The sequence below is a fragment of the Ambystoma mexicanum genome, chromosome 1p (genome assembly GCF_040938575.1).
Source record: "Ambystoma mexicanum isolate Mex_15411 chromosome 1p, UKY_AmexF1_1, whole genome shotgun sequence".
Classification (NCBI taxonomy): domain Eukaryota; kingdom Metazoa; phylum Chordata; class Amphibia; order Caudata; family Ambystomatidae; genus Ambystoma; species Ambystoma mexicanum.
Genome location: NC_090921.1, coordinates 1,322,222,930 through 1,322,239,488, shown reverse-complemented (window position 1 = coordinate 1,322,239,488; position 16,559 = coordinate 1,322,222,930). Strand labels below are relative to the sequence as shown.

The 16,559-nt window shown below is 45.1% G+C and overlaps 1 protein-coding gene across 1 annotated transcript in view; it reads right to left on the bottom strand.

Annotated features, from left to right (window-relative positions):
• The window catches only part of GRWD1 (glutamate rich WD repeat containing 1), a 183,932-nt gene that overhangs the window by 45,940 nt on the left and 121,433 nt on the right, over positions 1–16,559 (bottom strand). The window contains exons 5-6 of the mRNA XM_069606631.1: positions 16,168–16,310; positions 7,693–7,890 (exon numbers count right to left, since the gene is read on the bottom strand). Coding sequence (XP_069462732.1) covers positions 7,693–7,890; positions 16,168–16,310 — 341 coding nt within the window. The remainder of the gene's footprint in view (positions 1–7,692; positions 7,891–16,167; positions 16,311–16,559) is intronic.

Genomic DNA, 16,559 nt, shown 5'->3' with positions numbered 1-16,559 from the left:
CCTCACTCCATGTGCGCTGGCCACGCCCCCAGTATTTCAAGGTAAGTAATAGATCCTGTGACCATTTTGGAAATGTTCCAAGCAGATTCAGTGGGGGCACAACCCAGAGTTACAAGTCTAACAGTATGAACCTATAACTATATTAGGATAACCTTCAGTTATACTAGGTAAGACCTAAATGTTGTAATAAACTATTACCGTTGCTTTTCAGATCAGTGGAAAACAGACTAAGGTAAGCAATAACTCTCCAACTTATTTTTAGGATGGCAAAAGGCAGGGTATTATAAGCACGTAATAAATGCCCAAAAAAATCATTACGAATCACCCCAAAAATCTACACATAACCACACAAGGCTTAAGGTAAGTACCCTAGCCAACACACTGCCTCAGCACCGAAGAAGAGTTTTCAGCAGGACGTCTTCAGGACGTCTTCAGGATCTGCAGCCAAAAACCAGCCAAAACCTGGCCGATGAATTCCTTGTCATGAAGACGACAGGACACTGGAAGGGATTTTGCAGCAGGGATCAACTGGGAAGGCTCCAGGCAAGAGTTTCTTCGTGGCGGATGATGCTCTGTAGTTTGAGCTCTTATCGCGAGCCAGGAGAAGACCGAATATCGCTTCTCGCCTACAACCTGGTCCAGCACTCTCATGAGGGGGCTTCAAGTAATCAAATCGTGTCTCTGGAGAGCAAGGAGGAGGCCAAAGTTTCAGACGGATCTGACTTTGGAAGACCATGCACTGCACAATGTCTCCAGGTACCACTGTATTTGAGTATTGCAGCCCAGCAAGGTCGCAGCATGACGTGGGATGGCTCAAAATGCAGGTCCCCGAGTCTAGTGGATCTCACTCTAGGTCGGGGTGGCAATTTGTGGGGCGCCCAGGTCCAATAGAAGGAAGGGTTACAGCAGGCTCCGGTTACAAAGCAGGCTCTCCGGTCGCAGAAAAAATAAATAAAAGAAAAAGAAAAAAGAAAAAAAGAAAAATCGCTACAGCTGCCGTTTCTTCAGCTTTCTCTTCGGTTTCAGCTCCAGTGGTCAACTTATCTGCAGCTTCCAGGTTCGGAGTATTTAATCAGGAACTACAGTACAACTCTCCCCTTTACAGCAAGGGGCGGTCTGGCTGTCCACTCAGGACTATGGGTTGGTTCAGTTCAGGCAAGGTGAAAGGTAAAGTGCTGCAGAGTTTTGAACTCCTCCCAAGCTTCCTGCCTTTTCAAACACTCGGGAGACTGAGCGTGGGTTCCAAAGGATTCCTGCCGAAGTCAAAACTTCCACTGCGGTCGTTCCTGCCTAGAATGGCAGGGGAAGACCTCAGAAACAGCAAGCAAACAAGAAATGGCGAAAAAAAGAACGAACCCACAATTCAAACAAAATGACGGCTCTTCTGTGTATTACCAAGGCTGAATTGACAGCCTGCGAGTAATAATGACTAAAAGTCATAAAAGTAGTTACACTGCCACCAGCCATTCGTGTAAACTTGCAATTTAACAAAATGTTACCAGGTAAGTAAGAAAGGGGATACATTGGATCCCCCAGCACTCCACTTAAGGTGGGGTGTGCTGGCTCACTTATATAAAATGTAAAGGGGTTGAAAATCTCCCTTTACTACTCGGGAACAGCAGTTCACCCAAGTATAAGAAAGACAAATTAACAGGGGAGCCCAAAGGGGCAACCCAGCCTAAGGCCAAAAGTTGTAGCAAACTATAACTTTAACTATACACTATGAAAAGACAAAAAGGTCACCCATAAAAAATAAAGTAAAAGCCTAGGTGAGAAGGGTAAAGAAAAGATTCCCCCTTAACCTAGAGACAGGATACAAAAAGTTACCTGTCCAAGCAAAACATTCTGGGGTTGACACAGGCTAGGATGATTTATCATAAATATAAAAATCTTACTAACACACAGCAACTATCATTTGTAAGGCACGCCATGCCCAATGAAGTTAAGATTTGTTGCATTTCTCGGTTGATCTCGAAAAGTGGGTTTTTGCCACTACCTATCCAGATCACAGAGGAATTGATGGCCACTACGAAATCTGGGGCAAAGAAACAATACATTTCATAAAAGGATTTTCCAGTTGTAATGGAGTTGCTAATTTTCAATGGAACTTTAGCACAGTCACATTCCATTAACTTTAGAATATGCATACCATCATAAACAAAGCTGCACTCTGCAAACCAAAAACCTCCACATGTGCAGTTTAAGCAGACTAAATGTTTTGTGGAGAAGGAGAGACAATAAAATAAAAATCAGTCACACAATTAGGAAATGCCCTAATTGAGACAGAGCCCTTCTCACCCACTGGGGAAGAAAGTGTTCTTTAAAATGCATGCAGAACACAGTCCTACTTAGTAGCTTGGACAGTATTGCCGTAAACCTAACTTTACTGTTGGTATTGTGGATTTATATTACCCATGAATTCCATACCTCGCTCTATCCTCCAACTGGTTGATTGCTCCATTTGGGCTTTTTAGCTATCTTTTTTAAACTCTCAAGTGAACCAGTACACTTGGCTATTTTGGACATTGTATTTTTGGTTAGGATGGCTTCAGATCGCATCAGTGAGTGCTTAACTCCATATTGAACATTAGTACCCTGGCAGGGGGAATCAGCCATCAAGTGGCTAGGAATGCGAGCTTGAATCGGCAATGAAAGCCTGTGTGTCCCCCCCCCTTTGTTTTTAACCCCCTTACAGTGGGCTAACGGCTGAGAGCCATCGTTAATGGGCTGCCGGGACATTAGCCCTCATTTCAGCCCGTGGAGCGGGGGCTTAACACCACAGTAATGCTGCAGTACTATAGTTGGAATACAAATAGTAAAGTTCAAAATCTAATTCAACTTGTACTCTTTCAAAACCTTTAGCAGATTCATCCGGAGTTCCAGAAAATCAGTCTTGTGTAAATCGGAAAAATAACAATTAAAATATCCATGCCAACGCCTGGTACAACAGGTCTCTAAGAGCATGGTTTGTCATAAGGTACCCATTTACACTATGACCGCTATTAAGTTATTATATACGTATAGGTGCGCGCACATAAATGTGCACGTTCATAAAAAGAAATCTGATGCAAACTTTGAGAAGTAAAACCAAGCAGATTCTATGGCAAGGCTAGTAGCGGGCGGGGAGCACCTGACTCTTCTTATAAGCAGCTTGCTTCTTTGCCTACAGAAGCAGAAATTCCTGAACTGGTCATAGTTATAAAAAGCGGTTAGTGTCTTTTACATATTTATTCCAAAAGCCAACCATGTCCATGTATTTGTGCATATTTTCGAACTATTTGATGCCAATAATTATGTAGACAGTTATCCACTTGAAATGTTTAAGCAAAACCTAAAACATGCGCAGGTTGGCATCTTGGCCAGGTATTCTGATCTTTGAATTATGTTTAATACCATATGTTACACAAACTGTTCAAAGTGTAATCTGTCCTATACATAAATGGCAATATTTATAATCTAATCACGTTTTACATATCACTTTTTACAGGATTCAGCCTGGTTCTAATCCTAACTGGTGTGATCATTACCAATTTCGGGTGGTACTCCATTTTAAGGATGGCAGAAGAATGAAAACCTGCTGGAATTCAAACTGGCGATTACAGGTTGCACATAGATAAGTGAGAACACCTCGCTAATCTCTTCTTCCAGCCTTCCAGATTCAGGGAGATGAGAATGATCGGAATAAATAAAAAGTGGCTTAAGCAAGGCTTTGAAAGTGCAGTCACTCCTCCACGTCCTTGCACCTGTGTAGAACAGTTGTGTGGTGAGCAGAGGCAAGCAGGATGGCAGCATTTGAACAGAACTAAAACTAAAAGAAAATTAAAAGAGAAGATTTAACCCACATTCCAGATATCTGGAAGCTGGCTGATTGTTCTTCCCCACTGCTGTTCACCATGCCTCACACTACTGTATTAAGGAGCTCCCAAAACCAACCTTCCTTCATGGGAATATGCCTCCCTCCCTACGCAAATATTCTAGATCTCGCCCGGTGTAGAACAATTCAAATACGGCGTTAGTGCTTTCATACCTTTACATTTTGTTTGTTGTGGTACGTTCCTGTAACCAATTTGCCATTCACCAGTAAAGAAGGCACTTGGCCAAAGCCCATTTCAAAATGATTTCATCAAAATCCATTTACTGATCAAACACACTGAGGATGTAACAATTAATTAATTCCACTTTTAGCCCCTTCCCGGTTCAAGACTCCATAAATTGGCTGAAGCATAGGGGCCCACAAGTGCAAGCCTTTTACTTCAATTCCTTAACAGTCTCATTCTCCTCACCAGCTCCATTGAGACTTCTCCCCATCGCTGTTCAATACATTCACAAAAGGGCTGTGGGATGTATTGACCCACTCTGCTATATTATGCAGCATCACTCTGCTATTTATGGTGCAAGAAACAGCAATAATGGCAGCAAAACTCTTGTGCGCGCCAAAACCTCCAAAGCCGTGTTTTTAACACACAAAAATATGGATGCACAACCCGCTACCCATGGTGCGTGTGTGGTGGAATACAGCACACTGCAGAAAATGTGTCAGTGGACTCCATGACAAGCAAACAGAGTGCAGAGGGAGAAGCAGCACTTTGCAAATTAAACTAAAAAATGTGCCTGTAAATGACATTTATTTTGCTGCTAAAACTCCAAAAGGCTTGTACATAATACGGTCTCAACACTCAAAATCTTGCTTGGCGCTAACATTCATTTAATCCAATGAAGCATTGTGAACGTACAAAGTCCTAAAATGTGAAGAGAGAAAAAAAATTCTCAGAAAAACTGGATTGCCTGTGGATGACAGCGCCTGTCAAAATCAGTGTGCAGCACACTGGGCTATCTGTGAATGACAGCCCTGTCAGATGAGCTCTCCTGATGAAACTTCAAAGTTATCTAAACTAAAAGTCTGCCGGATTAGCAAACTTAAAAGGATTGTTGCTGAGAAGAATACAGATCAGTTATTTTTGATCCCACAGGTGTAAAGCTGAGAAAATAATGTATCTAGGTCATTTGCTGCAACAAGTTTGGTTTCTGCTGGATTTAAGAAATTAAAAATGTAGCCTGGCTGGTCCGGTAAGAAGTGGAAAACAGGTTTCCCCCAAGGGGAGGGAAATCCTCTCAGCAGAAACACACTGCCATATAATAATTGTGGGTTAGGCCAGACTTGTCTACAGCTATAGAATGAACAATGGCAGATCCCCAGGCCAGGAAAGGGACGTGTGAAGGGGTCGTAAACTGCTCCTTGAAGGAATTCCCCACAGGATGGGGCTGCTCCTTGACTCCAGGGAGAGACAAAAGGCGGACCATTTGCTGCCAAGAATAAATAATGAACAATTTTTTAGAGACTCATAACTTGTTATCCAAAGTGGTGAAAAAAATAAAAAGGACAGATTTGTTAGTCTAATTTTTGGCTGTACGGTTCAAGAGGCGGTGGAACTGTGTAACATATTCTGGACAGGAATGGCAATATATGTGGTTTTATGTGAACTGTATTAATGCTAGAATTGTTAAACGTTACACACACATTCCTATGGTAAACACACACATTGTGGAAAGTTGAAGAAAGTTTGGAAAATGTGTTCATGGCGAAATGGACAAAATTCAGCAGAAAGGTGAAACAAGGTGTCACAGCTGTGGGATTTGGAGGAACAGCTACCACATAAAATATGGAATCTTTGTGTGTGATTTTTTGTAGAGGTTACCAATGTATAAATATGTATTTAGGAAAAAATGTTGATACCAGTGGCTAGGGGAGGTTTCTAAGGACTGTAAAAGCCAAACCATACATGTGACATCAGCCGTCCTTGATCCAATCATGCAGAGGCAAGGCAGAGATGAGGTCCTGATCCAATCCCAGTTCACAGAGGCAAGTTTAGTTAAGCCGGCCCATACACCCATTTTTGTGATGCCATTTGAAAGGCTAAATAGAGACAGCTGACAACACATGGGCTCACTGACTCTTCCGATTCCAGCGAAGCACTTTGTTCCAGCCTTTAACATCCTTCCAGATCCAGATGCCAAGAATCTTGGCAAGACATAGCTGAACCATTTTCAGCAAGGCCTCAATCAAACTTATTCTCACAACCCAGTGGAGCGCTGTGGTGTGGGGAAGCATGCTGAAACTAGCGTCCTGAAACTATCTGGCTCGCTACCATAAGGCTTGCCTGATGAACCCACTATCCCGCTGATTTGAAATACCCAGAAACAAGAAGGGCAGATCCTGTGCAGTCCGGTAACTGGCCTAGCTGATCCAGTCCCACGCCTCATGTGCTGTTCGTCCTTGATAGACCCAATCCATTGACCAGACCAGTGACTGTCCAAAAATCTTAAATCCCAGTGGATTGTGAGTATTAATAGGACGCTAGAGAACTACTGTATACCTTGCTTATCTCGTTCCACTCTAACCTCTGAACTACCCCTACTTTCATAACCTGTACCAGTGTCAAAATCTTTAGTGCTAGCTTATGCTGTCTAGTTGCTAAAGTGCCATTTTCATAGTCATCTTTATTTGTGTAACTCTGATCCATAAGTCCCACTTGGAGTCTTCGGACTGGTGCCGCCAGGGAAGGTGATGGGGATCTGTTACTGAAGTAATGAATCAGTCTCAGAGCTTACTTTGTCCCAACTTGGTTGCCTAGCCTTGAGTAAAAGCATAAACCATATTTTCCGATTCTAAACTGAAGTTGTGTCCGAATCTCGTGTCTTTATTTTCGAAAAACAACTCTTACTGAAAGCTCCATAACTCCCTCAATTTTTAAGATAGAAGCGAAATTGATCAGTTATATCAAAAAAAAGAAAAAGAAGAATTGCATAAGGAGAGTTTGTGGCGAATTGACATTTTGAAAGGTTTTACATGTGTGAATTAGCTTTAAATTATTTCCCACTTTGACTGAGATTTCAAATGTTTTCTGTTGATTAAATCATTGCTTGTGATGGCTTGCATCTGTTCAAAGCGGCTCCCGTAGGAATTTATTTAGTGCTTTTGCTCAGCCAATTCCAAAGCCATTCTGACAGTTGAAAAGTCAATTCCGTTTTTCTCTTGTTTTTAAAATGGGGGAAAGTGGAAGTGATATTCTGTTTGATCTGTGTTATTCCTGAGTACCTGCTCTCTCCTCACATCTATTTAAATTGCCTATTGGTGGGTTGAGGGGTGTTGCAGGGGGAACCCCCAACCATAGTGCTATCTGTTCCAAACCAACCCAAAAGTATCATTTTCAGTGTTGCATTTGTTTTTGTGCTCATTACTTGATTCCTAGTGCATTAAATATATTATTCAGTGTTCTGTCACCCCATTGGTGATTGTTGCAACCTATTAAAATATATCGCAATTTAAATTCTAAATACATAAATATTTACCTCACAAACTAGCCTGATTCCTGGTTCAGTGTGAAGGGCGTGATGTGTGGTATATCAATAGATGCAAACAAATAAGGGTTTCATTTGCGCACTTCATGCTGGGTGAGACTTGGTGTGTGTCAGATTGAAATCACTTACAGGGCTCTACCTTCCACGCCCTCAGCCCTGCCAATCGCCAATTACCATTAACTGTCTCCGGAAACCTTTGTGCTTTGCATATAGACTCCCATTCTTAGCACCTAAACACAATTTTTGGATGAAGAATGCTTCTTTCTATACATACACATGCCTTACAGCACTGGGTACAGCTCAATCAAAATACAGTTGCCAAAGTCTTCTAACCTGGAATTGTCTCAGATCCCAGATTTTGAGTACTCCGTCATCACCGCCACTAACAATGAAGGGCTCATTGCGGTTCCAACTGATCACATTCACGTCGCTTGTATGGGCCTGGCTTGCTGTCAACATGCAGGCCTTGCTTGGGGCAGCTCGAATATCCCAGATCCGGATTGAAGAGTCTACAGAGCATGAAGCAAAGACCTGTGTAGTAAAAGAAAGGAAGACAAGAAATTATTAGTTGGGAACCATTGGTGCACGTTAAAGGAAGCTGCAAGAAAAAATAAAGAAAAGAATGGAGGAAATGTGACCGTAGTAAATTATGCAGGCAAACGCTTTACATATTTGGAAGGCACAAAGCCCCAACATCTAGAGAACGTGCACGTTTCCCACTCTTTCCATTATTGCCAACGTCATTACAAGTTTGAGGTTTAACTACAAGGCCAAAGAAATGCAGCCTTTACTCAAAATAATGTTGATCCACGCTTTATTGGCAATGGTCATCCTAGCTCAATGTGCAAATTCAAAATATCCGCTTTATTAACCCATCTTGCTTGACAGACCTACACCTCTAATTCCTTGGACACAACAAGCAAAGAAATACTTTGAAGTGATCTGGGCACGTTTAGTAGGATGCTAGCTAGAAAGCTGTAGTTGGAGGGGAGAGTCTCAAAACACTAAGTGCCAGATTCATAGAAAAGAGCGCAACCATCCTGCATAGGCTGTGTGCCGAGAAGGACACTGCGCGAGTCAAAGTGCAGAATTTATTTTTCACGCTCCGTATATATATATATATATATATATATATATGGAATTGTCTGCGCAAGTCAAGCCCGGAACACCACCAACACACCCCCACGCAGAGCGAAACAGCCAGCACTGCTACCTTTGCGCAAATACATGCACCCTTCAAACAGTGCATGGGGTCCCTCTCAAGCAGGCCTGCATTTCGGGTCCCCCGTAAGTGTTACCGGCAAGACGACCACATGCGTTCGATTTGTCGTAACTCGGGTAAAACTCTGAAAATCTGCATCTGAACCCTTGTAAACCATTCCTGCACCCTGCTACACTGCTTACGTGCACCCCCCCCCCCCCCCCCAAGTCAGATCGGAACCACAGTTTCGTACACGCACCCATAAATCTGACACCCGAACTTACCTCAGTGTTGCAAATACTATGCGCAAGTGTCTGTATGCCTGCCGACGGGTGGTGGATAGTAGGAGGGCTTTGTGTGGCCATTTCCCCGCTGAGTGGTTGCGCTCAGATCCATGAATATGTTTAGTTCCACGCAATATTGGGCGGGCAGTGGACTGCCTGCGGGCTTTCCCTCATAACGCCCACTTTTTGCCTTGTTCTTCCTAATTTTCCGTGTTCCACCCCCTTCCCAGCCCGCTTTGCAAGCCACGTCCAGTGTGGTGTTTCGCGCAAGGCACTCAGCCTCTCGCAGTCACGTACCACGCAGAAGATTCCATGGGATTTTGCATGCTGTTTGGCACGTAGTCCCGATTTTCCATAGATACTTCCTTAAATCAGCCCGATAGTCTCCTGCGAATGTCATGTTAATTATAGCATGGATGGGATCTACCTAATATTTTAGCCACGTGGTGTAAATAGTGGTATAGGGCGAGCCAAGTAAGATTAGTAGTGTGTTCGACAGTTTGGATTAGGGAATGCAAACGTTTGGACTGAGTTTTGGTACCTTAATAGCATTTGCAATGTTTGAAGACTACCTTTTGAACAGGTAGTAACCTCAGTGCATACCCAGACACTGCTTTCTCCCCCACCCCCTCCGCTCCCAAGATTTTTGTTTAACTGTTCATTCTGCACATATAGTAATTGAGTGTTGTGCCCATTATGACCCCCCTTTCAATACACAGAGTGAATCCATGAGTCCAACCAGCAGATGCGTAGAGTATTATCATCGCACTGTTATTCAGTGGTTCTTACTGCTAAGCATATTGTGCACATGGCGAGTGCATAGGTTTGTTTCAGCATGTGTTGTTGTGGGCAATTGTGTGGGAAGAACCCATACGAGTCACATTTGTGTTGTCTTATCGGTCATTTCTACACTTCAGTGTTTTGTTTCATTCAGAAGTACTGCATGTGTGCAAACGTGCATGGCGGTGGCAGAGGTATGGCTTTACAACGGCAGTTATGGGTGCTTTATAACAGCCCTTTGATTTGTGTTCTTTTGTTTTGCAACCAGAATATTGGATTAACAAATGATTTTCACTGCAATATGTACATATGTCCTATTGACTTGTCATTCACATAGTACATAGTTTAGTTAAGTATGCTTTCCATTTCAGACTTTACTCTGCCATCGATTCCTCTCGACTCGATTCAGTGGTCGATTCCAGACATGACGTTGGTCGTCATACATTTACTGAGTCACTACGCCCCACTACCTCTTCCCTCCGCCCACCCAAGCTCAATCGCTGTGGAGGAAGAGCGATTTGGCTGAAATAACCACAACTTAGAAAAAAAGTGAAACCTAAAGTTTTCTTTTAGTAAGGAACGGCACCGCAAAATAAGGCGGAAAACACAAGTTCTACGGCAGCCCTTTGAAAGAGAGCTTGCCTCCTTCTCCCAATAAAGACGTCAGTCGGGTGGCTGGGGAGGTGCTGAGGAATCTACATGACAAGAATCCATAGAACAAACATTACCGGAAAGTAATTTCTCCTTCAATGGATTGCATTTCTCCTGCAGATTCCTCATTAGATCGACTCCCCAAGCAGTATGTGTGAAGGAAGCAGGATGAAAGTCCCTATGTCAGGAAACTTTGTAAAACCCCCATCCCAAAGCAAGCATCGGCTCCTTTTTCTCCACCATCTCCCTCTCCAATGTGGTGTCCCCCAGGGCTCTAACCTCTCACCCTGGCTCTTTAATGTCTACTTGGCCCCTTTGGCCCATCTGATCTCTACTTTCTCCTTTAACTTTCAGTGTTAGCGGATGACACCCAGTTCTCTTTCAGGCTCCCCTCAGCCTCCTCGTCTCTCGCTCATTCCTGACCCACTATCCGCGATTCAGGATTGATGCACCTCCAGAAATCTCTGCCTTAATGCCAGTAAGACAGAACCTTGGCATTGGGATCCCTGCTGCCACTTTCTCCCCCTCACCTCTTCCTTAGCCTGCCTGCGAGGTAAACACCTTGGTGTCATCTTCGACTCCACTCTCTATTTCGCTCCCACATCTCGGACTTCGCCAAGAAGTCCCACTACCAGCTACACCTCCTCAGAGGTATTCTTCCTTTTCTCACTTTCCTCCAGAACACTGGTTCTCTCTAGGCTGGACCACTGCAACATCCTCTTTCTCAAACTGTCTCCCTCCATTCTCCGCCCTCTGCAACTAACCCAGAACAGAACAGGACTGCAAGAATTATCCTTGGCATCAGGCCCAGGGACCGTATTTCTCCAGTACTGAAATCTCTCCACTGGCTCCCTGCTGCTGAAAGGATCAAGTTCAAGACCCTGGGCATAGTCTACAAGGCTTTCTGGGGCCGGGGCACATACTACATCCAACTCTTCCAAAATATCTTTGTTCTTAAGCCCGTCACTCAACTACTTACAATTCTCTGAGGGTCAGACGCTGAGAGCGGGGGGTAGATCTCACTCTTCTGCAGGTGCCTCCCTGCCCCTCTCAAACATGAGCCAGGCCAACTGAAGTTCTGGAAGCAGCTCAAGACCTTCCTATTCTCTTCTTGCTGTCTCCCTCTCCCTCCCCTGCTGAGCTACCCGTCTGCTGCACCGACTGGTTGCCTGGCTAGCCTTTGACCATAAGTGGTACCAAGCTCCTCCATGATCAGTCTCCCCTGCACTCTCTCCGTGCCAATGCGCACTTAAAGGCTGTAACCTCTACAGTCCTCTGCCTCCCTGCACCCTTCTTCTTCTCCTTCTCCCCCCCCCCCCAACTTGGTGCTGTCGCACTTGCACGATCTGAATGTCACATTGACACGATGTGTTTGTATTTCCCCCCCCCCCTCGGTCTCCCGTCCCGTGTCTTCTTGTGCCTAGAAACACTTGTGTGCAGGAGTGTTATAAATGACATATACCTGATCGCTCTCAACGCCAGCCTGTTGATGTGCCACTGGGCTTCCATTGTGGACCAAATGCTTGCAGTGAACGCCCCCAACCCTTCAGAGACGCATCTGTGACCATCCTGACAAGGGGGACGAAAAGGTTCCTCCGTCATCATGTTCTGCTGCTGCTGGCCCACCAAGAGAGATGATTGGCCACCAACCTGGACAGCTGTAGAATGTCCTTTAAAAGTGCTGCAGTATTGGGACCAATGACTCTGCAGAAGCCAATGTATAGAACGCATTTGCAGCCTGCCCTATGGCACTAGAAAAATGCAGGAGGCCATGACACCCAAGAGACAGATGAAGGAAACTGCTGGCAAGGTGGTGTGGCTCTGGAGCAGGTGAATCATCTGACGCCTTATAGAGTGAAAAGGTATTTCTATTCAAATAGAAAAAAAAGGCTGATTTAGAAAGCCCGCTCTGTGACCGCAGAGCGGTCTTTCTAAATCAAACGGTCATGCCCCTGCCGCATAGGAGTGTGTGCAGGGGCTCTGACCAATACAGGCATAAGAGGGAAGCCGTGGGAGCAAGGTTAGTATTTACGGTGTGTTTGTATGTGTGTGTATGCATGCATGTACACCTGTCTATGCGGGAGAGGAGGGGGCATGTTTGTGGCGGAAAAGGGCGAGAAGGTTCATCTGGGTTTGCGAGAGTATGTTGGAGAGGAGGAGAAATGTGTTGGGCAAGGGGTTATGAAAGTGGGCTTCATGGGGGTAAAACCCCACATTTTCAATATATCTAGAGGGTGGGGTGGGATCGCCTTCCCCAGAGGTGGGGGGTGATCACAATCTCATTCCCACATTTTAAAGGTGACACACAAATCGGGCAAAATAAAATAAAAAACAAATAAAACACCTTTTTTGTGTTCGGCCCTTCAAATGTACAAATAATAAAAAAAAAAAAATTAAAAATCACATACATACAATCTCTGATATCGAAGACTCTCTCCTCAGGGAGAAGACTTCCCCCACTGAGTGTCTATGACCGCTCCGATGAGCCTTTGCTGTCGTGTGGGACTTCTGAAGTTAAGGGAGAAGTAAAGCCAGTGGAGTCGCAATCAAGTGTCCTTGAGATGGGACGAAACCTGCTCTGTCGACTTCCCCACGGATCAACCAGTCGTCCAGGGGATGGATGCCAGATCTCCTGCGGTGGGCCGCGATTACCGCCATTAGTTTGGTGAAAACCCTTGGGGTAGAGGTCAACCCAAAGGAGAGCACCTTGAACTGGTAGTGCGTGTCCTCTATGAGGAATCTCAGGAATTTCCTTTGCTTTTGGTGGATTGGCACGTGGGAATATGAGTCCTGGAAATCTAGTGACCAGCCAGTCCTGAAGTGTGAGTTTTGAGAATTTCTCTCTCAACATCACCATCTTGAACTTGTCCTCTTTCAGGAACTTGTTCAAGGCCCTGAGGTCCACGATGGACCAGGAAATACTGTGAATACCAGCCCGATCATTTCAGCTCGGGAGGCACCTCTTCCACAACACCCTTCAAAAGCAGGGCTCGCAGTTCTTCCTGGAGCTCCAGTTTCCACTTGCTGAGGAGGGTCGGGGTGTGGGGCGGGTGGTCTGTCCGAAGGCCTCTTTCCCTGCCTGGGTTGCGGGATCTGAGGTTACCTGCCCAAGGTGACATATCACCTATATCCTCTTTCCCTTGAGAAGAGGCCAAAGGCAGGTTTAGATGCCTGCTGAATAGCTAGGCCCAGAGACCAGCGGCAAGCTTTGAATCCTTAAACTTTTCCAAGGACTAGTCGGCCTTCGGGCCAAATGGATTCTCACCATTGAAGGCGAGGTCTAGTAACTTGTTCTGGACACTGGGCAAGAATCCTGACGTGCGTAGATACGCCATCTCCTCAAGAAAGTCACCGACCCCATGGACCAACACAGTCAGCAACGTCCAGGCCGTCTGAAACATCTGCCTGGCCACCTCTTGACCATCATTCACAATTCTCGGAAAGCCCTCCTGCATGTCCCCTTCAGGAATAAACAGAGAGGCTTCCCAGATAGCCTTTTACAGGCCAAATGTATACATCGCAGAAGCGCAGGCCGCATTCACTGCCTACTGCCCGACGAACACCTTTTTGGCTAGGGCGTCACATTTCTTCCCTTCCCTATCCGTAGGGAGTATAGACATGGATGTGGCTGGACTGGTGTTAACAGTAGCTGCCTGTCGGGAAAGATGTGCGGAGGGGGGGGGGGGGGGGGGGTTGGCGGAAATGACGGTTCTGCAAAATGTGGACTCCGAACTGGAAGGGGAAGGTGTTACGGTCCAATGGGCCCAACTTTAAATGACCTGTCTAAAGACAATGATTTACGACCGCCGTGAGGATCTACAGATGAGGAGGGGAGGAGTGATAAGGACGAAGGTGGGGAGGTAGGTGTTGGTGAACCGGCAAGGACAAATTGGACTCTCAGGGAAACCATGGGCGTTGTGGATCAGTATGCTGTGATCGCTGGATGGCCTGGAGTCTGGAATCTGGTTATTGGGACGGGGAGATGGAAGGTGGGTGGGGGGGTTAGGGAGTTATTAATGTTGTTTAATTAAAATTTTTGGATTTATGTAAGGGAAGGGGAAGAGGGGAGAAGGGTTGGGGGTCAGAGGGTGGGGGTTGGGTGCTAAGGTTGCTAATACGAAATGCTAATAGAGTTTGTTTTTTTTTTTTTAAACAAACAGTAGCTGCCTGTACCACCAAGCTCAAGGAGGGTCGATGGCTCAGTGATATCTTTTTGAGGCCTATCCTTTTCAGGAGTAGGCCCCCTCAGTCTGATGACCAGACGGTCAAACGGGCCCTGAATTTAGATGGGAGCCAGCCTACCACAAGTTTCACAGCCCTCCCCTGTAGCGATTTCGGGTTCATTTTCATACAAGGACCACAGTCCTCAGTGATGTGGCCAACACAGAGGTAACACACACAGACACTGTGTGGGTTTGTGATGGACATTTTGGAACTGCAGTCCTTGCAGCGCTTAAACCTGGACCCTTTGGGAGTGGACATTGTGCCGAAATTGCATCGAACAAAAGACGAAAATGTGTCCGTTGTATAAAGTTCTCGGGAGAGTTTTTCGGTGAGCAGCATGCCGATGCCGCAGATAAAAAAAAGGAAATGAAGTACGGCGGCGTAGTAACAGTATGTTTATGACTACAGATGTCACCTGCAGAGTCGACGACCGACGCATTGAGTCAAGAGGAATAAGAGGCTTAGTCTAGGTGCACTACGACCCCCGACGAAAAGTTCCTGAACAGCTGACACTGGAAAGGATATCTATCTGATTATGAATCTGCGGGAGAAAAGGAATCTACTGAAATAGATTTAAAATACTTAAATAATGTTATTTGTGGGTGGGTTTATTTAAGAAAAAAAACAAAATGACAAAAAGAACTGGTTCAAAAGATAGAATGATGCAGAGGGAACAAATCGTAAATGATTATGGATCAACAATACTAGAGGTGAGGGGGAAGAAGGCAACACACCATTGAACCGCTAAGGACTAACAGAGTAATAAAAACTGTCCCATGCAAGAACAGCTATGGATGGCCCTGGGCAAAGACATTGTTTAGAAAACTAGGACATTCTTGTACCTTCACAGGGAAATTGTGCACGACAAAGATTTTGAGACAGGAGGAGCACCCACAAATAATCTATTGTGCGATGCTGGTTAAATTAGCAGAAGGGGGTGTGCGAGAGGAGGGAGGGAGGAGGGAGGGGGGCGGGGAGAGGGAGGGAGCAAAAAAGGCAAACATGAAAACGGTAGTACTTTACTTTCACTGGGTTAAAAGCCAAGCACACTATTCGGATAAATGAGAATGGGTCCCATTTTACGAGGCACACTTTCAAACCTCACTTGTTACTAACGTTTGTCTAAAAAGCAGATCCCCTTTCAGGAATTAGCCCTGAATCCTGCACCCAATTTGCCTTCATTGATCTATGCATCGGCTGTCTGCAAACGTTTAAATCGCCCCGTTTTTGAAGCATAGGTCTATCAAATCACAAAGTAATTGACTACATTCAATCAAGGATTACTTCAGGGCATATGAAAGGAAGCTACACACAAAAGCCAACATCAAGGGAGGACCACAACCCTAGCAAGGTCTTCTGCTGGATTCCCCAGCATACCAATCATTTCATTTTTAGATCCACCAATTGTTAGATACTCCCTGGCGGCAGACAACCTCCCAAAAAGATGCACATCTAGAAAAAAGAATGGTGCTGGTTTCACAGGTGTGCAGCTTTTCTATCCTCTCATTGCTCCAGATTGTGGAATAAAATGCAAAACCAGTCCATCTCTAGTGAGATTTTTCATCAGCATGTGACTTTTGTCCTCTGTGGTTGAACCTCAAACATGGAAAATATTTTGACAGTGCTTTACCAAAAGAGCGACTCTCCCCGGGACAATGATAAACTTACTGTGGCTTCTGTGGGTGACCATTGCAGGTCTTCCACAGACTTGGTGTGGGACGTGAAGGGGCGCTGATCCACGTGCCATGTACCTCCTTCCGTAGGATTCCATAGGTGGATGTTCTTGTTGCAGTCACCGGTCAACAGACGGCCTGAATGGGAGGGACACAAAATTGGAATTAATTTCCAAGCTGCAGAAAAGTCTCCCCCCCCCCTCTTTCTTTGAAAAAAAAAAAAGACTAAAATGGGGAAGTTTTTAAATTTGGGAAAGGAACACTGAAGTATTTAGGTCTTGAACGGCGGCTCAAGGGTTGTTAAGCTAGCATTGACAAAGAATGTACGTAAAAACCTAGTGGAAGGGTCTTTTCGGTCGATAGCAGAATGTCGGTTTAACATGGTAT